The sequence below is a fragment of the Monomorium pharaonis genome, chromosome 1, assembly GCF_013373865.1.
Source record: "Monomorium pharaonis isolate MP-MQ-018 chromosome 1, ASM1337386v2, whole genome shotgun sequence".
NCBI lineage: Eukaryota > Metazoa > Arthropoda > Insecta > Hymenoptera > Formicidae > Monomorium > Monomorium pharaonis.
This window is the reverse complement of record NC_050467.1, coordinates 5,692,668-5,718,657: the sequence shown is the minus strand read 5'-3', so window position 1 is coordinate 5,718,657 and position 25,990 is coordinate 5,692,668. Positions and strand designations below refer to the sequence as shown.

General features: G+C 31.1%; 2 protein-coding genes across 5 annotated transcripts in view; one reads left to right on the top strand and one right to left on the bottom strand.

Moving 5' to 3' along the window:
• LOC105833892 (nephrin) overlaps positions 1-25,990 on the bottom strand; it is a 259,982-nt gene that overhangs the window by 87,328 nt on the left and 146,664 nt on the right. For all 3 annotated transcript variants that reach the window (XM_036292415.1, XM_036292410.1, XM_036292416.1), the window contains exon 8: positions 9,229-9,352. In XM_036292415.1, the coding sequence (XP_036148308.1) occupies positions 9,229-9,352 (124 nt within the window). The remainder of the gene's footprint in view (positions 1-9,228; positions 9,353-25,990) is intronic.
• On the top strand, positions 885-8,000 carry LOC118647448. Of its 2 annotated transcripts, XM_036292422.1 has the most exons (11): positions 885-1,925; positions 2,022-2,211; positions 2,501-2,628; positions 2,718-2,873; positions 2,949-3,136; positions 3,225-3,464; positions 3,791-4,108; positions 4,268-4,391; positions 4,497-4,624; positions 4,719-4,965; positions 5,380-8,000. In XM_036292422.1, the coding sequence occupies exons 3-11, from the start codon at positions 2,520-2,522 to the stop codon at positions 5,397-5,399; spliced, it is 1,530 nt and encodes a 509-aa protein (XP_036148315.1). In that variant the 5' UTR covers positions 885-1,925; positions 2,022-2,211; positions 2,501-2,519; the 3' UTR covers positions 5,400-8,000. The 2 variants fall into 2 exon arrangements, with proteins under 2 accessions (XP_036148315.1, XP_036148314.1); XM_036292421.1 differs by lacking the exon at positions 5,380-8,000 and having other exon boundaries at positions 4,719-5,113.

Here is a 25,990-nt window from a genome sequence, read left to right as displayed (position 1 = left end):
ATGTATATGTAATTATATATATAATATACATGAAATGTACGCTGTTCTGTAAACAATATATTTTTTTTAAATTATTTAAAGAGATATAATAAAATAATATAAAATTTTTGTAAAATTATATCGCACTTGATCTCTTGGAAATTGATTTTTTTTCAAGTTCCTTTTGGGAAAATTAAAAAGAGAGAAATGTATGTACGCACACGCGCGCGCGCGCGCGCGCGCGCGCGCACACACACACACACACACACACACACACACACACATATATATATATATATATACATACATGAGTGTTACGAGCACTATTTCTCCTTAAGGATGACCGAGAGACTTACGAGAATCGTTCTTGTTTGAAAGTGATCGCATGAGACGGCTGTTATCCAAGCTCGTTCGAATGAAATTCCAATCGCCTCCCCGAGCTTTTGTCCTCAAGGAGATCTCAGAAATTTATCGGTACAATCAAATTCATTCTTCCTCTCGGAGTGATGATTGGCAAAAAAAATCATTACGCCAACCGTATGCGATATTTCGAAAAATTTCACGTGTTTACGTTAAGCATCTAAAAAGTGCTTTTTCGTGTTCTCAACCTTTAATTATACTGCTCAACAAAAAAATTACTTTTTCTTCTTTCCAAAGTTTTCTGTGGATCAAGTATTTTGTACATTTTTCCACGCTGAATGCAATGTTTTTAAAATTTGCGCAATACGTTAGGATATAGAATACATTAAAGTGAAATAGATAAAAATAGTGTTTTTACGATTTTCAAACTTTTACATTTAAAAAACTCGTTCAAAAACATTTAAAAGTATAATTTTAAATAAACTTTCAAATAAACAATTTTAAGTTTTCAAATAAATTTTAGCTCATGATCGTATGACTCATTTTCATGAAATTATGTTTTAACTTTAGACTTTTTGTATAAACTATAATATAATAAAGATAAATATACACTTAAATACAAGGTAAGAAATAAATAATGACACTCTGAATTTAGCTGTAGAAAATAGTGTACAAATCTTGTGTAAAAAATAGTGTACAAAACACACACACGCTATTAAACAAAATTATTAATTCCAAATGGCGACATTATTAACATTATTAACACGTTAGTGTATAAGTTTACTTAAATACAAGGTAAGAAATAAATAAATGTTTGCCTTTTGGATTTGTGATAGCACTTATCATTTTTTCCTGTAAATGCAACATATTTAAATCATGTATTGTTTTTTTTTAAATAAATTATATAGAAAGTCTGTGTGTAATTCAATCATAACTTTATAAAAATAAGTCATATAATTATAGATTAAAATTCATTTAAAAATAAACTCTTTAATTGTATTTATAGATACTGCTGACTGTTTGAAAATTGTACACAGTAAAAAATATTTTGTATTTGTGTTAAAATTTTTCCTTGTAAAAAGTTTTGTGTTAAATTTTTAACACAGTTGTGTGTTAATTTACCATATTACTGTTGTGTTATTTGGACTTTTGTATGTTAAATTAATATTAACTATTTTTAAAAGTTAAAATAACACAATTTATACGTAAATACATGAAATCTTGGTGACGTATTTTATATGTTAAAGTGAACAAATAAAATATGTTACTTTCCTCTTTGTAACAGTTACCATGTGTTAAATGAACATATTTCTCATGTTATTATAAAGAGATCGTTGTCTTATACCGTTTGATTCCCCCCAAACCCCACGCAACGCGACGTTCTTGTGTTTATAGCCGCTGCAACAGACCAACAAGTCCCTGCGTGTAGCGAACACGGATGGCGTAGCGTATGTACCTCACTTTTCTCACTTTAGTGATTATGTGTAAGTGTGAAGTTATCGCTTGAGACTACCGTGTTTTTTTCTGCATAAGAAGCATTTTTCTAATTCCCACTCAGTGATCTCAGTGTGTCGATTACGACCGTCGTAAGTATTATGCGAAATCTTGTAATTTAGTCTTTATAACCTCTTAAGTAAAATTAAGGACTATCACTAATACGGCTGTGTGACAACGATTTGCAGATAATTAGCTCGCCGGCTATTGAATTCCATTGAAAACGAAATTAATTGTATAAGCATCAACTACGTCGATAAAGAATTATAGTCGCAGAATAGCGCCAAACGAATTTGAAAAACAAGGGGATTGTTTTATTTTTCTACGCAAGAGTAAAATCGTGTGCGAATACGAAACTCTGGACAAAATTCTTATTCCGTATGTATAAATTTTTCATCGAAATTTTCATTGTTCTTCATTGTTATAATTTTATTGTAGACCTTGCTTGAATTTTATACTCTTAATTCATTAAAGAGATATTTTCATTTGTAATGTAAAAATAATGTTAGAGCTAATATCACAGAAGCATATTTATTTTATATGTTTATTTTTTGTTATATCTATTTATATCTATATTTATATGTTTTGTGTTATTCTTATATTATTATTTACAATTTAATTTTCTACATATATTTTAGTCTTTTCGTAATCTTTATTATTTTTCCAGTCTATATTTATCGTTAAACATGCAGGAAATTAATATAAATTATTTATTCTGCGTTTTGCAATATAAAGATGATAAAGTATGGGTAAAAATTGAAGAGCCATGTAATTTTCACCATTTTATTGTAAAAGGTTATTTTTAATATATTTTCTAAACATATACATTAATACATTAAAGCATTATTTATTTTATTTAATAGTAATATATGTATTGTCTATAGCCGAAGAAACTTTTCCCTCATTAAGAAATACAGATTTCATATTCACTGACATAAACAATGCTAAACTGGAATCAGATATTTTATTGGATTATGTTCGAATAAATCCACGAGGAGTTATAATTAAAATAAAAACTGTTACAAATATCATTGATATCTGTAAGATATAAAAGATTTTTATTTTATTATAATAAGTGTTATTAAATTGATTTTCTTTAATATGATTTTTTTTAGCATTTTCGCAAACTTCTGAAGAAATAAATATACCATCTACAAGTTCAGATAGAGATGCAGGTAGTTCTATTGTAGTATCAGATATTTCTGATATTAGATCGGATAGTGATCCTGAAGAATATGCATCATCCTCAAAAAAATGCAAATTAAATACTACCGCTTTGGAAAATGAAATTATATCAAAAAATGTATGATAAGTAAATTTCTTTTTGTTTTGCTTTATTACGTTTATTTCGTTTTATTATTTTATTAATACGTATTGTAATTTTTTTCTAGAAATTACGTAAAATAATAAAAGATTCGGCGTGCGGACAAGAAATACTTAACGATTATGAAAAAAATAAATATTTATCGGAAAGGAGTAGAAGGCTTGTAGTAAAAATTGTTGTGCAACATTTAATAAAATATAAAGAGAAAGTAAACAGACAAATTTTATCTCATGAAAAATGTAGTTATGCACAAGCTATTATTGACCTCTTTCCAAATTTAAAAAACACTGAAGGTGATCTTGGCTATGTAAGTTATATTTCATTATTATAATATTAATCTTTGTCCATACTGCGGTTTCTCAAATTAGTTATATCATCTTTTAAGTGATACAATAAATTTCTGGTTTCAAATATCTTTAGAACTGGACGTCCAACAATCTTTTGTTAGTTAAATTTGAATTTAGTCTTGAAAAAATTACAAAAATGAATTATTCTGATAATATGGAAAATTTCATATTATACGTAATTATATAATGTAATGTAATGTAATTTGTACAATCTGTATACTTCTGCATTGAATATTTCTTTATTAATATATTTTTATTTATAAATCTAATTTATGTCTTTTTATAGGAACATTTTTATAATCCTGAAACTGGTACTGGATATATTGCTTCACGTTTATCGAACGTACAACGAAAGAAAAGCGTTTCAAAAATTGTTTTTAATAAAAAACAAAAAGAAAATATCGAAAATATCAATATAAGAACTGAGTATGCTGATGAAACAGATACTATTAAAGACTCTATAGATTTTATGAAACATGCAACATTGGAACAGAAAGATAAAATTATAGAAAAAACTAAAGAAACTTTTAAAGTTAGACGATATTTATATATGAATGAAAATTTTTTTAATGTATTTCCGAGATTTTTGGACATCCCGGATTTGGTAACAATCATGATTAATTTCTAGTTTTTTTAAATTTTTTATTTTTATATGTAATTTTTTATATATTATATACATGTATATATAGTAATTTGGATTTTATATAATTTAATAACTGTGAATAAATATTTATAAAGTATCTAATAAAAAATATGGTTTTAGATTGATGTAGAATTTAATCTACTTTTTCCTGAAGTTGAACAAGACAAATTTTGCCAAATATATGTAGAATATGTTAATGCTATTTTATCAGTTTACGAGACTGAAAAGAATAACATTTCTCTTGGTGTGTTTATTTTTTTATTTAAATTGTTTTAACGTAAAATTACATTTAAATTAATGCTTTAATTAATTTTAATATGTTTCAATATGTTTTAATTTTATTTTTAAGAATGGAGTCGTGTTACTAACTCCTTTATTGCCTTGACACTATTGTTACCACCAACAGCAAGAGGAAAAAAATTAGCTGCAAGAGATAAAGCAAACAATATTGTCAAAAAATTGATTGTTTTTGTGCAGGTTCGTATAATTATATATTTTAAATGTTAAAATTTATTTTATTTTATTAATAATAATAACGCTATATAACATTAATAATTTTTTTATTTTTCAGAACGGAACACCGTTGCATTCAAATGAAAACGTTAATCAACCAAGACTTGTCGTTGTCGGTCCTAACAAAATAGCATTTGAACAATGTTTTCTTGAAATAGACAAGAAATTTATTTTACTACCAACGAATGATATAATTAAGTCAATTGATTATTTGTTCAAAGCTCACTATGTTTTTCATGTCGAATTTGAGAATGATCTTAAAAATTTTTGGATTTTTCTTCAACATTATTATTACAAAATTCCAAGTAAGTGTACAAGTAAACTAATTGAAGTACACACAAAACTTGAGGTTGCAAAAAACAAATTATTAACTAATTAAAAGAATTTATAACTTTTTTACTTATATTTTTAGTATTATTTTAAATTCTTTTATTTTCATTGAAAAATATATATATTATATATATTTATAATATATTTTTGTCTAATTATAATATCTTATAATAGTATTAAAGTTTAGTTCTTGCAAAAATTGATTATATTGCAATATCTTTGTTGATAAAAACGCCAAAGAAAATTATATTAACATATATGTATAATTTTTTTATTTTAGAAAATAAGAATATATAATAAAATAATATTAATTAAAATTAACATTCTTTTTTTGTAAATTCTACGCTTTTTCCAACGTAATAAAATTGTAATTAAAAATGTTTTTTCAGTGTTACTTATGCAAATATAAAACATTAAAGATTAAAGACATATCTCGTCACTTACGTGATGTACATATATTGTTTGAGAGCTCTAATCTTATTTTAAAATGTTGCGCAAATACAGATTGTCCTGCTGTTTTTAGAACATATTGTGGCTTTACAAAACATTTAAAAAAATGCATTCTTCTAAAAGAATCTGTACCTTCCACAAGTAACGATTATGCACAACCAAATATTAAAAGTTATGAGGATTTTGAAGATCTTGATATTACAATTGATAGTTGTAATTCAGCTAATAATGTAGATTTATTAAATAAATCATATATTGAAAAAAATCAACTAACAGAAACAAGTATAAAGAAAAATCAACTACAGAAAACTATTTCGAATTACGTAGCACATTTATATTCTTTACGTTTGCCTGATCTCGTTATAACAAATATTTTAGAAACAACATTAAACTTAATATTTCCACTTATTGATGATATATCATTGATTTCAAATTTGGATGAGCGTCAAAGTCTTACTAATGACTTTAAAGTTACATTTGAAAATCATTTGACCGTGTATAAACGAAATAAAAATTTGTCACCAAATTTTATTCAGCCTATTAAAAAAGCTCATGGTGTTGGAATAAAAAAAAAATATGATAGTAAAATACAATGCTATAAACAAGTTCCAGTAACACGTACGTTTACGTATGTACCTATATTAAAAACTCTTCAGTTTATATTAAACAATAAAGCTGTTCAACAATACTTTACTAATGATATTACGGTAAATAGTAATGCTTACACTCATTTCGTTGATGGTAAAGTTTATAAAACTAATAATTTTTTTCAATTAAATAAAAATGCAATTCAAATTCAACTTTATTTCGATGAATTTGAAGTATGTAATCCTTTAGGAAGCAAAACTGGAACTCATAAAATTGGAGCATTTTATTTTACAATTAATAACTTTCCTATTTATATTAATTCAAAATTAAAAAATATTTTTTTGGCAGCGTTATGTTATAATGCTAATATTAAACAATTTGGAATAAATCCTGTATTAGAAGTAATTGTCAATGATATTAAAATTCTCGAAAATCACGGAATATTTATTGAGTCTTTAAACACATACTTAAAAGGTACACTAATATCTACATCTTGCGATAATTTAGCAGCAGTTATGTTGTTGGGCATGAATGAATCATTTAATTCTCATTATTATTGTAAAATCTGTACAATGAATAAAAAAGAAGCCCAAAAAGCATGTATTGCAAACTCAAGTTTATTACGAAGTACGGAAAGTTTTGTTTATTTAGCAGAGCAACAAAAGTATGCAAACAACGATACAATAAATTTTTTTGGAATAAAACATAAAAGTGCACTGTTAAATTTAGCTTATTTTAAAATTTCAAAAAATCTCAATATTGATGTAATGCATGATTTCTTAGAAGGAATTTGCCAAAGAGATTTAAAATTATTTATAAATTTTTGTAAAGAATCTGGACTTATTACTTTAAATGATTTAAATGATAAAATACAAGCGTTTGATTATGGCTTATGTAATAAACAAAATCATCCAAGCATTATACTTCTCAATAAACATTCAAATTTAATAGGACAACGTGCAGCACAAACTCTTTGTTTAATAATTTTTTTGCCTTTAATTTTACAAGATGTAGTTCCAAAACTTTATGAGAATTTTAATAAATGGAAAGTAATTTTACTACTCTTAAAAATGTTAAAAATTGTTTTATCACCAAGGATTACACCTAGTATGTTAAATGATTTACAAACAACCATAAAAGAACATCATGAACTTATAATTAAAGAATATTCTGTTTTTTTAACACCAAAAGATCATTTTATCACTCATTATCCTATGATAATAGAAGAAATGGGTCCTCCTAGAGCTTACTGGACCATGCGATTTGAGAGCAAGAATGGCTATTTTAAAGATTTAGCTCATAAATTAAAAAATTTTATAGATGTTGCATTCACTCTATCAGTACGTCATCAAAAATATATTATCTTTGAGTGGGAAAACAGATTTAGTTTTTTAGATGAACCAATCCTCAAAAATTTTAAAAAAGAAAGTTTAAAATCTACTGATTATGCAACAATAATTGCAAAAAATTTAAATATTACATGTAATACTTTTATTTACGTTGGAAAAAGTGTACAATTTAGGGGTACAAATTTAATATTAAATAAGTTTATATGTACATCTTTTTCTGAAAAGTTTCCCAATTTTGGTAAAACAAAGTTATTTTTTGCTCTAAATTCTGTAGTGTATGTTTTATTTGAAAGTTGGAGTACTATTGATATATCTCCAATAAATTTAGGATATATTGTAAAAAATAATTCTTTATTATTTACAATAAAAATGGTAAATTTACCATTTACTAAAGCTTGGGAAGCGTACACTTCAGAAAATCATACGACAGTTATTACTGAATATTTTTTATAATATAATATATATAATGTAACAGTACACTGACAGAAAAGAATGCTTAATTTAAATAAATATGTATTTGAATCAAGCATCCTTTTCTGTTAGTGCAATGTATAATACTCTTGTATCTTATATAATACTTTTATATTGAATAAATATTGAATAAAACTAATTTGTGCAAAAAAGTGTGCTATTTTTTAAATAAATAATTTTACAACAATAATATTGAAGTAGTACTAATACCAATTAATATTTATATAACGTTAATATTTTTTGTATGTAAAATGTTGGATTTTCAACACATAGAATATGTTAACATTTTAAAAATAAACAACATTTTTTATATGTAAAAGTATAAGATTTTTAACACATACATTTAGTTAGATTAACGTTTTAAATACGTAACATCAACATTTTTTGTATGTAAAATGTTGAATCTTTAACACATAGAATATGTTAACAACATTTTAAATATAAACTATTAACATTTTTTAATGTAAAAGTATCGGGTTTTTAACACATACACTTAATTAATTTAACGTTTTAAATACGTAATATTAACATTTTTATATGTAAATGTGAAAGGTTTTTAATACATAAATTATGTGAATTTAACATTTTAATTTCTTCAAAAGTATAAATAGCTATTTCTTTAAAATGTTAAAATAACATTTTGTTTTAGTTCCATTTAACATTATACATCTGTTAATTTAACTAAAGTTTTCGTTCCTGATACTGTCAAAATGTTAAGTTTTTGTGTTAATTCATTACATATTATTTATGTTACTTTTTAACATATTTGCTTTATGTTACATTAACACAAAAATTTGAGTGGATGATTTGGGACATGTAAAATGTGTTAAATTTAACACAAAATTTTTAACTGTGTACTTTTTTCGTTAAAAAGTTTTGAAAAATGATCAAAAACGTCATTTTATTCCAACTTGTTCAAAATTCGGATAATTGTGTTGAACACAAACAAACCTTTCGTATATGTATTATATGGCACTTTAAAGAGAATTTTAGGAGAAAATATTAAACAGTGTTATTAGACGTACACCAAAAATGTCCCGCGATTATCAATTTCATCTAACACAATGACAAAATCTAAAAGCTTCCAAATTTGTCAATGTAAAAAGCAAAGCGGCAGAGAACCGATGATCGTTTATCGCGAGCTATGAATAACATGCGCAAAGCAACTAATTCACATTCGCTGCTATCAAAAAACAAATCAATTATTTTTACGCCGATTTTTTTATACGGCTTGCGCAGCCTTGCCCGCGCCGCACGTACACATATATATAGTATATAACTGGTCGTAGCGAGAACATTATTTGTATCGTGACGTAGCCACGTTTCGCGAATACGCAAGTCACCACCATATTATCGACCATCATTCGACCTGGTACTTACAGTGCACTCTCAGCTTCCATCGGTCCTCGATACCGGCTTCCGGCAGCTTCGGATTCTCGGCACGACACACCAAGAACTTCCCCTCGTCCTCCACCGTCGGCGTGAATTGCAGACTCACGCCGTCCTGCAATTGCGAATAGCAGTCATTCGTCTTCACCGTTCGCTCAGGATACTGATTTATCAGAAGTTCTTATACGAAGCTCGCGCTTCGCGCCTTTTAAACGAATCGACACAGTCAAAATTTTCACTCCATCTCCAATTCTGCCACGATTGATTAATTATGGATATTAGAGCATAAATTTCAACATTATTTGTTAGGAAATATTAAATTATAGTACAATTATATTGCAAGCTTATTCGCGTTAACATAATAATAATAATTGACTCAAAGCAGATTTAGAAATATTACATTAAAGATATTAGATAAATAAATAATTTGCATTTTAGTGGATAATCACATTTAACGCGTCGAATCAGAATAAATTTAAAATTTATACCAAATTTCATATCATTACAAACTTCATCGCTATTTCATCACGTCGATTTATGCCTGCGTCGCATTTTAAGAATAATTATCATTTGTGCTTGTATTATCTCATTATAGAGATTACAATCAGAATGAATCGTAATGCAAGAAGAGCGGAAAATAAACGATTTCATAATATTCTCGTAGCATTTTTTAGTTTTTTGCTTTTCTCCTCGTCTCTCTCTCTCTCTCTCTCTCTCTCTCTCTCTCTCTCTCTCTCTCTCTCTCTCTCTCTCTCTCTCTCTCTCTCTCTTTCTCTCTCTGCTACGGAAAAATTGCGGTCGCGCCGCATTTTTGTTTTATCTCACATAACTAGCAGCTCGCGCTGTTTACGAGACTTTAAACAGGGCGCCGAACAGCCCAGCAAAGCGTACGTTTTATCGTAACAGCGAGACCGTACATTTTTCAAACGCGAACAATGGATGCGTGAAATGTTAAAATAAATACGTGTGTTTTCGTTTCCAGAAATGTGTCCGTATTTGTTCTCGCGCGAGCGCGATCGCGCTCGCGGAAACTCGCAGTCGCAAAATTACGGGATATTACATCGCTTTAGTATTATTATTTTCAAAGCTTTTTTCACTTACTGCAAATAATATTCGGGGTTACCGTTGACATATTAGCAGCGATCTTTGTTTTTTTTTTTTTTTTTTTATAGTACAACTTCCTCAAATTTTATGAAGATCCTTTCATCGTTTGTACACATGGCTCTTCCGAAAACGCTCACCTTTTAGAGCTCATGAAAGCGATAGCAAAATCCTTTAACGATTAGGATACCGTCGCAAGATGCAGAGAAACAAGCGCGATTCGCGCGCGACAGAACGATTTTTCGCCGCAGAAATTGATTTAATGCAAATTGCGAAACCCCACTGAATTTCGGTGACTAAACGCGACTATTCCAGGTATTTTAATCCCGCCCCATAAAATTTCCATGACAATCGAATCGTTGCAGCGAGGGAGCTCGCGTAATGCTTTCTTATTTCGCACGGATTTTGTTCCCGTGAAAAGAGAGCCGAGATCGCGAATACCCGATTTTTCCCATCGAGAAAAATCTACTACGTCATCGCATTAATGATGCTCCATCAGTCCTGCGTCTCCGATGAAATTTTCACTATCACCGCATAAGAAAAGAAACGTGCCTTTTCAATCCATTTTATTTCTCAATTTACACGTCACAATTTTAAATCAAGTTTCTTTACAACCCATTATTTATTAATGATATAATATTATTATTAAAACGCGTCATATCCTCAATATTACTGTTGTCTCCGTGTCATTATGCGAAAGGAATTTCGTAATTAATCTTATGCAACATACATTAATCTTACACAATTATTTTGTATACAAATTCTCTAAATTACACAGTAAAAAATGTATAATTAATTAAATTTAAATTATATTTTACATCTGTCCTAAATAATCCATCTAAATTTTTGTGTTAATTTAAAACAAGCAAATATTATATGTTAAAAAATAACACAAATATTATGTAACAGATTAACACAAACGTTAATACAATTAGGTACAATAAAGTATAGAAACTTTATATATATTTTTCATACGTATTTTATAGTAAAATTAATATTTATAATATGTACATTTTATTTGTTTATCTTAAAATTCATATACGTTTTAAAATAATATCATTGTTATGTTTATTTAACTGTAAATTATGTTATTTTAACACTAAAAAGTGCCGAAGCAATTTAATACAAAATTTTCAAATAACACAATTACACTACGTTCAGTTAACAAAGAAAATCGATTTTAAACATAAACACAAAATGTTTTTGTTGTATAAATTAAATTAAATTATATTTAAATTAAACAATTACTATTGTATACTAGTCTAAATGTATCCCCCAAATTTCAAAACCAATGCAAAATTAACAAAAACGAATATGCTGGAAATTTATTTATTTACAAATTTTCAAATACGATACCAATAGACTAAAAAAATAAAATTAATTTTCGTTATATATATATATATATATATATATATATATATATATATTAACCATATATTTAACTGACATTATTTGTCAGTTAAATATATGGCAAAAATATGTGTAGTAAAATTTTTTTCTGCGTATTACTTTTAAAGTGCTTTTATTAAAGCTTTTTCGTTTTATATACCGTTTTATATACGTACTACCGTTTCTATTTACAAAATCCTTCAATACACCGAGTAAAATGGGTATTGGTAGATCTCTAATTGCTGAATCTCATCGCGAGAAAAGAATGACAAGAGCCGCGGTATCTCTCCGCTCTTTGAAACGCCGCATCTCAATTTCAAATATCGTATCGGCGTACACTCGAAAACGGAAACGCGAACGGTCGGCTCGAACGAAAAACGAGATACGCGTCGCCGTATCCCGAGAAACGCGCCCCCGAGAACATGCTCCTTCGCGGAATTTATGACGACGCCGCCCAAAATTTCGGTACCGTTACTCATGCAGATTCGCGGACGGAAAATATGCGCGGATGCGGACCATGTGTAGCGGTTTTGTGCATGTGTGCATGCGGGTGTGTATGCGCGCAACCACCTTTTCTAGTTGCACCATCCTACACATCAAATTCCTCTCTCACCAACGCTCTTGGTATTTTCCGTTTTCCTACATTCTTTCCTTGCATTTCCCTTCGCTCTTCCTTTTTTATCTATTTTTCCTACGTTAATGTCGCGCGTTTCTGTTTTTCGCTCGAGCTAGTCGAAAACAATAGAAGAACAAACACCAAGATTAAAAAGGGGCGAGAGCCGATGAACTCTTTGAGAAAAATTAAAATCAAATCCCCGACGGGCGGATACTTGACTCTGGCTGGCCCCCGGTTGTGTGCCGGCCACGTCTTCGGAATTCAAAAAAACTTCGGCCGGAGTTTACCGGCGAAAATTCCGACAATGTCTTAGCTGGTAGTGCGGAATTTTCGAAATTCCGGTTGGCATAGTCGTATTACGCTGCGCACGTCTCGTATAAGATTATGCGTTTAATTAGAGATTTGTAAGCTCGTCAACAACTATATAAATAATTGTGGAAAATATGTGTAATAATAGATTTAAAAAAATTTTAAATTAGCAAATATAAAAATACAAAAGTATATTAAAAAATTAAAAGGTTGCATTTTCCAAATCAATTCATAGATATATTTTCGAAAATTTTGGAAATAAAATAAAAATTTTTTCATTCCTTAATTAAACTATTTAATTTAGAGGATAATAAATAAGATCTTAATGAATTTGTAACAAATACGTTGGAGTTTACGAACTCTATTCATTAATTCCATCAGGATCGATGTCCTTTACGTGTGCTTGAGAGAATAAACAAGAGTTTTGCGAGAATATCCCTTCCATTTGCAGAAGGTAATTGTACGTTACGTTGTAGGTAAGACGCAATTTGCGTAGCGCATTCCATCCCTTTGTGAAACGCCACTGTTACGATCCCCATGAAAGGGCTGGGATTAACTTCTTCTTACCTTCGTGATGGAGACACGGGAGAGAGGATGGGCAATAGAGGACAGAGAGCCCTTCCATCTTTCCGTGTGCATACACACGACGCAAATGTGTACACACACCGACGTTTGTGTACAGACAAAACCGCAGCACCGATCCGCTCGCCCGGAAACTCGCCTGTGTCTTCAGTTACCCGGGTATATTCCCCTCCCCCTGAGCAAGAAAGGTTTCCACAAGGCTTCGCGTCGCACATGTTAAATACATTTGTGCGGTATCACGCGGTTAACGATGTTCCATCGTCATGGAGTCATTCGCTAGTTAGCCAGCTTAAAGCAAATGAAATTCCGTAGTATATCCCGCTCTCTATATAAATGAAATTACATTCATCTCGGTATCGACTGAAAAGAAGTCATCACTATTAAAAAATTTATAAACTTAAAGTCATCAAATCATGTAATAAGACTACAGCGGAATTCAAATAATATGATCGAAATGTGGAATATGTCAATTGTTTCAATCTCTTTATCTTACTCGTCTTCAATCATATTTTATTTTTGTATAATAAATTTTAGACTATTTTTTTCTTACGTAGCAGACAAATATTTCAATACCATTTCCCAGCATACATCATGCATATGTACATCAATTTTTACTTTCAAAGCAATTTCTGCTTCTCTTTACGTCGATTCACACTTTTAAATTTAAGTGTAATTCTTATCATTTATTAATTATACCCTAATTATTTACATACATCATGCTTATATACATAGCATATATTTTATATGCGTAACTTTTACTTCTTAATATATCGATACTCTTTTCGTATTTATGCACATTATACATATCTTCTAAATTGGAATCAGTATATTATTCATCAATTTGTAGCGCTATATACTTATAATCTGTAATCATTAATGACTGTTCTTTCTGTGCTTTTGATTAGTAGAAAGATACTTTCACTATATTCTCACTATCAGAATCAATATATTATAACTGAGAAACAGTGCATATTTCACTAATTGATATAGTTATAAGTATAGCATAAAAATAATATTAGTTAAATTTTCATAATTTAGAGAGTACATCATACATTTTTAATAAAATTTTCACCATCTAATTTGTATTGTTTCTCTTTTGTTTTATTCTTATGCTTTATATATTATAAAGTCAAGACTTACAAACTATGCGCTACTGTTGATATCATTTTTGAAGTGCCGTTTTTAAATTAAAATGCACTTCCGCGTATAAATAATATAAATACGTCAACACTTATATTTCAATAAATGCTATAATTATTGTTGTTGTTATTATTATTATTATTCTGTTGCATTTTGAAAAATAGATGCGATTATATTCTCATACTCCCTATCTTCATATAAAGGAATGCGTTTTATCCGTAAGGTGAACGCCCGTCGTTTTATTCGCACGGAAACTTTCAAGAGGCGAAATAAATCCGCGTCGTTCCTTCACGTTGCGCTCTTTCTTCTTCGTCTCCATCTGCCGCATTAAAAGCGGACGAGCCCGGACGTAAGAAAGCACGTGTGTCGACTGGTCTCGCTCACCTTCTGGCTGACGCAATAGCGGTAGTATCCCTTGGACCGGATCGGACTTGCGACGAAATAGATGGCTGCTGCCATCGAAAGCGTTTCACGTTATTGCTGTCCCAAGCAGCCGCAAATGTTGAAGCACGTAAACGCGGCTTAGTGCCACTGTGGAACTCGATAAAATTTAGTAACCAGTGTCACTAATGAAAAATTCGCCACCACCTCGGACGAAGTAGAATTTTTAAACTGCGGTGAGATCAAAGAGACTCCGATTTCTCTCACTTTCATTGCTCTTATTTACTAATACCCGGCATACGAGGATTATTGGTATAAAATTGTCAAAAGATCAAACGGATATTTTCTGCAAGGGCTGAACACGCGCATTCATGCGTGTAAAAAGAACAAGTCCGTTCAAACATTCTCTTTTTAAATGTAAAAAAAAATGGAAAAGAGAAAGCCTAGTCTCCTTCATATAAATGCCATTTAAGCTGCTATAGCTTAACATAACTCGTTTTCGCAATGGCGTTCAAGTATTTGCAATTAAATACGCCTGCCAAGAACTTTTAGCAGAAAGCAGACGTAATAAATTTTACTGCGCGCGCAAATCGCACGACGCCCGCTTTCATCCCGTGCTTCCTCCGTCAAATAAGCTCCGCGCGGAATGAGCTTTTAATTGTAAAGCGCAGCGTCGGGCATTTCGTCTCTTGTTCACGAGCGATTTTTGCGACACATCCAAAAGCATCGAGTTACCAAGAGAAATGAGGTTTTTAATTCGTTTCTCACATAAACGTGCGCGCGCGCGCGCGGTCATTATTTTATTCATATAATAGTCCGCCGCGTTGTATCACTTTTATTGCATTTGTCTCGGACAATTTTTCGGACTCCCTCGCATATCATATGACGCGATACGGTGCACTATGCGCTATTACGATAATTGTATTTCTGATAAATTCCTCTCGCTCTTTGCGCGACGGCTCATGATCGAATTCCACATACAATAACGCAGTATTGAAATTATTTATGCGGCCGATTAATTCCTCATGATCGTCATCGTTGTCGTGTAAAATTGCACGGCCCAGGACAAAGGCTTTTGCGCTTCTCTCAAATAAATGAGGAATATGTTAATGGAATTCATCAAATTCGTCGAGCTATGTAAAGTGCATTATAAATCAAATAAACGTAAATTATTAATGAAAAAATGACCAGTATATAAGCTGTTTTGCATTTTGTCGAATTAAACTAAAAATGATAATAAAACCATAAATGGCCACGTAATTCTTTACGTAATAATTTCATCACTTTTATAAATATATACGTACGTATGTGTACTCTATACATCGATTTTGTGTATTCACAACATTGCGAAGAGTTCAAGTAAAATAGAAGAAAAAGAGTTTTTACACATATAAACGTAAACCGAAAAAAATGTAACAAAAATTGCAAGGAATATTGGATTTTCCATTTTTCGTTGTCAAGTCGAATAACGAGACTGACGACATCCCGAAAGCGGCTGTGAAACGCCGACAATGAGAAATTTCCGGCCGGTCGAAAAATAATAACTCACCGCGTGCCGCGCGCGCGCGCGTAAATGGAACTTTCGTTTCGTGACGCATATTTCTCGTCGCGCGAGATATCGCACGGCATATTTCCGCCGGTAGGCAACGCGGCCGTGTGATAAAACTGTGAGTCTAATAACTCGCGGTGATAAAATCTGTCGACTAAATAATGCGCAAAACTACGACAAATTAATGCTTGAGGCGTCTTATCTACCGAAAAATATTACGGAGGAAATCAATTTTGTTGAAAATTGAATCCAAATTTTACTGATTTTGCCGTCGTGCCATCACCCTTTCCATAAAAAAAAGGATTTTACGGATGTGTACAAAATATTCGCTTCTGAAAAATTTTTGCTGTTTCGATGTAACAATTATTTGAACCAAGCGCTGATTAGAAATTAATTATCTTGATGTAACGATTGAGATAATTTTACAAAATGATTTTAGAATCGAATATTACTTCGTTTAGTTTTACTTTGTTCAATCTTTCCTCACAAAAGGAGATAACTTTTATTAACTTTGTCAAAGTTATTTTATTAAAAAAGAAATATTAAATAACAAATTTAAAATTTAATTTTGAAGAAGATAATTTAAAATTTTATTCGCATTCTAAAATTGTTTATAATTTAAGATTTTAGAATCAATCAGGTACATATAAAAATATCTGTGGGAGAGTTGCCAAATACATATTAAAATTAAGTTCTTGTTTATTTTCTATTATATCTCCCATTTAATTTGTATACAAATAAATATTACAAATTGTAAATTAATATATTAGGTACTTATTACTACAATTGTTTAACTTTTCTCCATCAAATTAATTTATTAAAAGCCTGTGCAATACACTGCAAAAAATACAACTTAGACAAATCCTATAGTATTTCTAAATTGTAATTCTTACTTTTATAAAGATATAAAACATTAGATCAACATTAATTGTGTAATTATATTATTAGTTAAATAAATATAGATATCAAATATATAAATATATCATAAATTAATATAGGTTGTATCTGATTTCGAAATGCTAGTATCCAAAACAAGATATTATATAATATATTACATTTTTGTCTATACTATTCTCATTTATTTTACATTATTAATATTAAAAATGTCTTTATTAAGTAAAAATAAAAAATATTAACAAGTTACGATTTAGGCAATCAGCAACTCTCGTTGAAATATATTTGCATTTGTTCCATAAATACACTGAAAAAAAAAAGTAATATATTCAATAAGATATGTTATTGCGGGCTGCCAATTAAAAATATACTCAACACAATAATATATGCTATTGCAGTATCAACATTGTACTTGCATTAATAGCAAATATTATTGTATTGAGTATTTTATGTAGTTGGCAGCCCGCAATCACATATGTTATTGGCTGTATTACTTTTTTTTTCTGTGTACTTATATATCTACGGATAAAGATATATGTTCTTTCATATTTCTTTTATATCATTTTCACTTTTTTTGCTTATTCATAGCAAATTTTAAAAATCAGCTGCAATAAGCAAAATGCTAAACAACAAAAACATTAATAGATAAACATTAATACAACAATTTCTAATTTTTGGTTTCTAAAATAAAAACAGTCTATTCGAAATACTTCAACCAAAACTAAAGTCCAAGACAGATTATACGGAACGTCTCGCGTTTTCCCACGCTTGTACTTAACATTCCGTAAAAATAATACAGTTGAGGAATCGTCACGTTTTGCGTGCCGTCTACGGCGTTGTGTACCACTCCTTAATCCAGTAGTACAACTCAAGCAAGCGCGAAGACGGTCTTATGGTCCAGTGACGTTTCAACCGTGCGGAAAAAAAAGATGGAAAGGTACTAACGTAAATACATTTGCTTGGTGGAGGCTTTCATGTAACGAAATATATGCCGGAATTTACTTTAGCGCGTCTTTTTACCTTAAAATGTAATCTACAAACGCGATTACATAAGTCGTTTGCAGCTGCTTCAATGTTAAACTGAGTTTCTCTCCTGACTTACATTCGTTTAAAGTTAACGACTGGTAACGACTTCCATGTTAAGTAACTTTCTCTTAGCCATCTCTTCTCTTCAATACTTTAAATAATCTTTGAAATTAAGAAGTGTTCTTTAGATCGATTTCAAGTGCGGTTCGATGAAGTTTTAATTTGCGGACTAATTGCCATAGATATTTTATTCTAAGGGACAAAAAATTTGTGACATTAAATACTCGTCAGAGAAGTTGGCAAATAAGGAAGATGGGAAAAGATCTGCCTTTAGCAGCTCAAATTTTTTTTCACATCTTTCATAAATTTTTTATGAGGTAGCTGCAAAAGACTTTTGTTTATCTGACAATGTATTTAACAGATGTGTGGCACATTTTTCCCCGAGCGAGTTAATTTACATAAAAGTCGAATGCATGCTCATAGGCGCGAGAAGCGTTTTAAGGTCAATTTATATTCGTGGGTCGCATAAGTGACGCGATAAGATAATACCTTTAATGGAAAAAGTATTATCCGTCATGAACTCTACATATAAGACCAATTCTTAAAAAGAAAGAAAAAAGATCAATAATCGCGGTTTTTTGTCCCTTCGAGATTTTCAAAAAACAATATTTTTTTGTATAAGGAATGTTAAAAATAGCCAAGTAAGAAAATAACTCGACACAACTTAACACAGTATAGAGAAACTTAAATGTAGGCAACCAATAGTGATCATCTATTGTATGAATATGCGTACTCATACACGTATCAGGATAATAAAATATTAATTTTATAACCACCTTTATCTTGACAAACGTTAACAATGTTGCAATCTAAGATAATATTGATATAATGGCAAGGCAGTAGAATGAGTGAAAATATTTTATTAAGTTACTTATTAATCATAAAGAAGACTTAAGTATCACATGGTATAATAATTAATTTTATTATGATATAATAATTTAATTTCAGAATAATAAATAATTTTGACCTCATTAATAAAGCTTTTTTTTACCTATGGCTATTTTTGATACTTTTAATAATAATACAATACTAAAAAAAATGTTTTTTTGAAAATTCTGAAAGGGCACAAAAATGCAATTATTTACTCTCCTCCTATTCAACGATTTTATATTATTAAAAAAAATATGTTTAATGTTCTTCTCTTTCACTTATCTTTAATAATTAAATATAAATATTTCATAATATTTCGTACATTAAATATACATTTTTCAAACATAAATAAATATTAGTAATATAATAGATAATAATACATTTAATAATTGGTTTTAAAATTTGAGTTATTTTTATCTGTTAAAATTTTTCTTTTCAATTATCACAAATGAAAAATATAAAAAATAGAAGCGATAATTGATATACTTGCAATGTTTGCTTTCATTCTTCATATTCTTCTAGAAATAATTATGCATAAATATGTATTGTGTATATATTAGTATAAAAATAAACATAAGAATCAATAGAAACATTCAATATAAGAATCAATTTCAACTTAAGTTATTTTTATCATAGTTGAGAGTTCTCTTTTAAATTACCAAAAGAAAAAAACAAAGTAAAAGATACGAAAAGTATAAATAATAGCCAACGCTTATCATATTTCATACTTCATTTAAATTATACATTTCTATATAAATATGACTGTCGTACATTCCATGAAAATTGATTAACAACGCTATGTCATTCGTACGAACAGATTTATGTTCGCATTTTACGTAGAGCTTTTGCCTCTAAGCGCTCGCGTGTCTAACGACGCTGCATGGAGGCGTCGATTATTATCATCGCGCTATCCCATTACTCTCATCGCTAGAGCCTCTCTCAGGGAATGGCCAAACACATGCGGGGTGGCTACCCGCGAGGGCTCTTTCCCTAGACTAATGGATTCCACGAATTAGATGTCGCCATCCGAGCCATCGCCGTCACCGTCGCCGTCGCCATCAAGACGACGACGGCGATGCCTTAACTCAAGGACCAACGATGTCTGATTAAACACAGAGCAATTCCCTTAAAACAGCGCGCTAGTGCCGAGCTATCAACTCCGAAAGAGAGAAAGAGAGAGAGAGGGGGGGAGGGGGAGTGGCGCTCTGTGTTTATCCATTTTATTCGGATCGATCCGGCATCCCCGCGAGAGCCGTTTGGTCGCACAAGAGTACCCCGATTAATGGAATATCCTCTTTGTACGCTTTTCCAATAATCGATTAACGAGCAAAGAATTTCATGTTTCCTTTCTGCAACGCGCGTCTTTCTATAATAGCCTCTAACAAGTTCGCGCCTGCAAATGCGATATTTTAATGAGATCAAACCAAAATAAACTGACAAGAAAGTCCTTTTTAAAATATTAGACATGGATAAATCAGGTGATCAGATTTTACAAATACTGCGTGAATATCGAAGGCATATTCCGTAAAGAGATTTTTAATTCTCCAACGCATAGCTTATCTTTCTTTTACGGTCCATTCTCCAGGGCATTTTCGATCACAAACTCGAAAAGTAATTCCTAAAATTATCTTAATACTAATTCACATAAGCAAAATCGATGCGATAATATCGGCAACATTCTACTCGGGTATCTAATCACAATTAAACCCGGGAGGGAGAGTGAAACGTGCGACGTGGGCAAATATTTCTATAGGCGGTCGTGATCCCCATTCGCCATCATTAATTACCCAAAACACACGGTAGTCCTGACCAGTGATCGGACGCGTGTTGACAAACATGTTTAGCAAACGCACACAAATGCCACACGCAATTCATGCGGGCCGATTTTCGAGGCTACACTTCCTCGAGCATCATTATACATTCGTCGGCGACGATTATTGATGACACCGATGCCGATCAATCCAACGCTCCCAGATGGCTCGCGATCGCAATTACACGGACGCGCCGATAAATTATTATCAAGCTGTCTGTCACCCCCATGAAACTATTAATTCAGTCGCGCCGGTGCATCGACGCGCCGATAAATTATCACGGCCGATCGCTCTTGCATCCCCTCCCCCCCTCCCCACGTGCGCGCATACACATTTCCCTCTTTCTCCTTCTTTTTTTATGTACATATTTCCTTTCGGCAATATTCGCGGCGTTATTTAACGACCGGGCCGTTTAATGAAAATTTTCCCGGCTGGAACGGAGCATTCATCGCGCCAACAAGATTCTGACATGACCGATGATTTATTTGTTTCGACAACACACGATCGTGGCTTTTCGATGCAATCATCCGGCAAAAACGTCAAAATGTTTCGATAGATCCACGGACGGTTCGCGATATCCTGCTTTGGATACAACGTTATACCTTCCGTATCAAATAGCTTTACCGTATTATCGAAATTGAAAAGGTAAAAACGCCGTGATGGTATAATTCCGAATTTTACGCGTTTTACAACGCACATCATTATTTCATCAATTTTGGTTATTAACTTGTTATGTGCGCGGCATAAAGTTTTCCGTTATTTATCGCGAACTAACGGCAACAGCGCAAATCAGGGAATAATGCCGATAGTATTTGAAAACGAGAAAAAAACACACCAGTCTGTGAAATTGATGCACACCTATAAGTAGATGCAGTGTAATGCTTTTATCATGTGCAGCTTTTGTTATTGAGTTTAATTTTCCAAACAATTCCAATTAATTTTTACATTGTTTTGGAACACAGCAAACGGTAACTAAATTACTAAAAATTACAACAGCCAGTAAAAATATTCCGAGCGATTGTAATGCTCTTTTAACGGAAATAATTTAAAAGCGTACGGATATCTAATTAACGTCACATTGTACACGTAGTCGCTTTGTCTCGAATCCGCTCTCGCGCGGGATTAACAGGCTCGATTCTGTTATGCGAATGCTCGCGTTCGTGGATTCTCGTGCTGATTTCATTAAAATAAGACCGAGTCCACTCTTTTTCTTTTTTTACAAGAGATCGGTACACCGGCTATTCTGCATTGAAATAACATCCTCGTTTTAATTAAAGTAGTTTGAATGAACGAGGCATACTAGATATACTGCATTATTCTTCAATTATAAGCATTAAGAGTCAATGTAGAAGAACAAAACTGTTTCGGCATTGAAGCACCAAGCTAATTCTTTTGGATTCGATTTCTTACTTAGAGATCAAATTTTTAATAAAATTTTATATTAATTTAGTTATCAAAGAAAGAAGAATTTAATCTGGGAAAAGATTCTTGGGGATGATAAACTGCCACTGAAAATTCCCCTAAGCAAAAATCAACTCCAAATTCATCAAAGTAGCAGATAGCTGCAGGTTTGCATAACACGTGTGGAATATTCCGTATACGTTCTATCACTCTCGGAAGGCTGCTAGTAGAAGTCTTTATAAAAGAACCCTCGGTTCATCGTCCCTCTGCGTAAATATACTCTCCGTCTTTCTGCCGACATAATCGAGAGGAAAATACATTTCAGTTCGTATACCGAGGATCCAATCCTTAGAGCGCGAGATACGAGATCCTCACGAGTGCTTCGTAATAAAGATGTTTCTTATATTTTCAACATGTGACTTTCTATATTATCCAAGAAAAAGTAAAGAAAGGAAGAGGGATGTTCTCTTAAAAAAGAAAAAAATCTTGTCGCTTGCAACTTGAACGCTATGTCGCTATATTAGAACAAACATCTCTTTTAAATCGATTTTCAATAGTCGCCAAAAGAAGCGTCTTTTAATAGATATAATTAGTAATATTAGATAAGACACAGATTTTAAAAGTATTTCAGATACTTTTAAATATATTATATTTTATAATAATAATAATATATATGCACAAAATATGTTGTATAAATGTTTTATCAATTTAATTAATAATGTTTTTGTTTATATTACAATTTTTATGTTATTCGTTGTGAATCTAACATACCAAATATTGCAAAAGTATCACTCTATTTTGCCACTAATTGTAAAATTTGACCAAATAATCACTAAATCAGCATTGATAAAGAATTTTAAAAATAAATGTTTCATATATTATAAAAACGTGCAATCAATGCAATATATACCTTTTTGTTTATCTGACAAATAATAAAAAAAGAGAATATCTATACTGATAAATGTCAGTTATTATTTCTACGTGGTCTTGAACTTTTAATAATTTAAAGAGCCATCTTTTGTGGAAACTGTTAAAACCATTTAATTAAAAATTATTCTGATTTTATTTTTTAAAGCAGCACTTTTTACTTCTAAAAGCAAGTTTTTACAATATTCGTGGTCCAGAATTATTTTTAGATAAATTCCTGTTTGTATTACGTTTAAGCATTTCAACTTAAATTTAGAAACAGTCACCATCTATTATTATCGATACTTATAACACTGAAAATGTATCTGAAATGCTGTTCAGACATCCAAATGCCATTGTATTTTGTATCGAAATACAGATATAAATATTTTACAATTGAATTTGTCTTAAATACAAGTTTAGAGACACAAAATGTGTGTGTGTGTATATCTCTCTACATATATGTACCCATGTACTGCTCAACGTTGAATGTAACTAAATACTAAATTTTATAAGTTGTAAGAGATAAAGTTATTAGATATAACTTATCACGCATCAGTTTTCGAAGACGCACAAATCCAAACCATCTGTCAAATCGCGGAATATCTGCGTGAGATTCTTTCGCTGTAGCATCTCCCACGGGAAGAGGATCAGAGACGTTAAGACTTTACCTGTCTCGACGATGAAGGGAAAGACGGCCTGGATTTATAAGATGGCAGCCGATTTCTTTCGTGCCCCGATCTGGCCAACATACCGGGAAACTTTCTCCACGATTATCCGCCTCTCTGTTTCATCCCCAAGGATTTTCGCCGACTGTTATCCCGATATCCAAGACGATCATCTTTAAGGGACGCTTTAAGGAACGAGCTTGGCAACGAGTCCGCGAGATGGATGTTATAGAGGAACGTTTGAACGTTCTTTGACGTCGCCTTACACAAAGGTCCCTCGCCGTAAAAATTACTATCAAAATTCCACATCAGCCACAAACGGAATTCAACGCATTATACACGGAAAGTGCATCGAGTGATTTGATGTTTGTGAAAAAAAACAAGCGTAAAGAATCGAGTATTGGGAAAATGGTTAAAGGCGAGTCATGTGGTGCCAACGTTTAATTAGACAAACGGCCTTCTCGTAGCGCGTTCTCTCGTGGTTAATCCCTATCCGTAATAAAAGAACTTTTAGGGCTTTCTCATTCGTGAAATCCTTCGACGCGCACGTGGACGAATGTACGTCTCTCAAAAGTAATTGAACCTGAAATTAGTACGAGATCGTGCGAGCAAATCGCGACTGAATGGCACTATCGTTACCCGCGTTTTCACAATTCGAAGAGTCGTAAAGGATCTGACGGAATTTAATTCCGATTTTGATCAAATGGAGAGGAAATATTTTTAAGTTGTACGTATGCGCTATATTTCAATATTAATAAAAACAGATTAATGATGTACATTAAACAGAGATATTTCGACAATAAAAATAGAATACTAAATAATATAATATTTCGACGATAATGATAATACATTAACGTTCATAACAAATGCACAAACGGACAAATAAAATATGCATTTCATACACGATGCAAAATTCTTTGTCCACGGACAAATCCATCGATCGGCTCGCGGGCTCGCTTGCTAGCTCGGTCCGTATCGGATTAAATCCCCACTCAAAATGAAGCGAATCGATATAGATTTTTATTCTGATCCCACGAGAGTAGCTTGAAGTTATGCCAGCCAGCGCGAAAAACGATCTCTACGATAATATGTAAGACAGAACACGTCGAGAATTACGATCCGTCCTGTCGTTGGCACGCTACCACGCCTGCCGCATCGTCGAGTAGGTATTTTTTTCCAGGGCCATTTCTCTTTATGCGGAAATTTTTCCCCGCGTCGCTGTCCAACGCATTTCTCACGATCCTCCCACCTTAGCCGTGCGAACGCGTGACAACGTAAAATCAATAACAAAATTCAAGAAAATGCCGACTGATTTTATTCAATTAGTAGAATACTTTCGTGAACTCTAAACGTGAAAACGATTCAGAACATTAAAGTATGGAATAAAACGTCACTTTAGGCATAAATCAATTTTTGAGTATTATTAGATAAGACTAATCTGAATTTATAGTTAATATTGTAAATTAGCGAAAACACATATAATAGTTAAAAATAAATAAAATTATTAGTATGTACAAAAGAATTAAATGCAGTCTGGAAATGTCCTGAATTACGCCTATTGAAATTGTACGATATCCCAATTTACGTCACTGATTTGCACCATATAATGCCACCTTATCTGATTTGTTTTCAAATAAATAATTATAGTAAGAAAATAAAATTTTTACATTATAATAGATATATAATACCTTTATAAAATATCAATTTTGTTAGAAATTTTACCTACCATATATCTAAATAAATATGTCAATGAATAAAACCAATGTATTTATACAATTTTCCCATTTTTCAAGTTCTAAATTAATTAATGATATTATTACATTATTCACATTATTAAATTTATAAATAATACAAAATTGTATATCTTACAAATTTTTATTCTTACTAATTTTTAAAAATATATTATTGCACTAGAAAGAAGATTTTGTTGAAGTCTAAAAATTTAATTATCAAATCCATGGTGCTTTTTGCAGACACACAAATTCGTTAAATAAATCATTATGTTATACAAAAATCGTATAGTTGTATAATTTTACTTTTTTACCATCTT

Bases quoted from the DNA above. Each gene is read 5' to 3' on its own strand.
- LOC118647448 (XM_036292421.1), top strand. From the start codon at position 2,520: ATGCAGGAAATTAATATAAATTATTTATTCTGCGTTTTGCAATATAAA. The intron at 2,629-2,717 runs GTTATTTTTAAT...TATTGTCTATAG, and splicing joins TCACCATTTTATTGTAAAAG to CCGAAGAAACTTTTCCCTCA. The intron at 2,874-2,948 runs GTAAGATATAAA...GATTTTTTTTAG, and splicing joins TACAAATATCATTGATATCT to CATTTTCGCAAACTTCTGAA.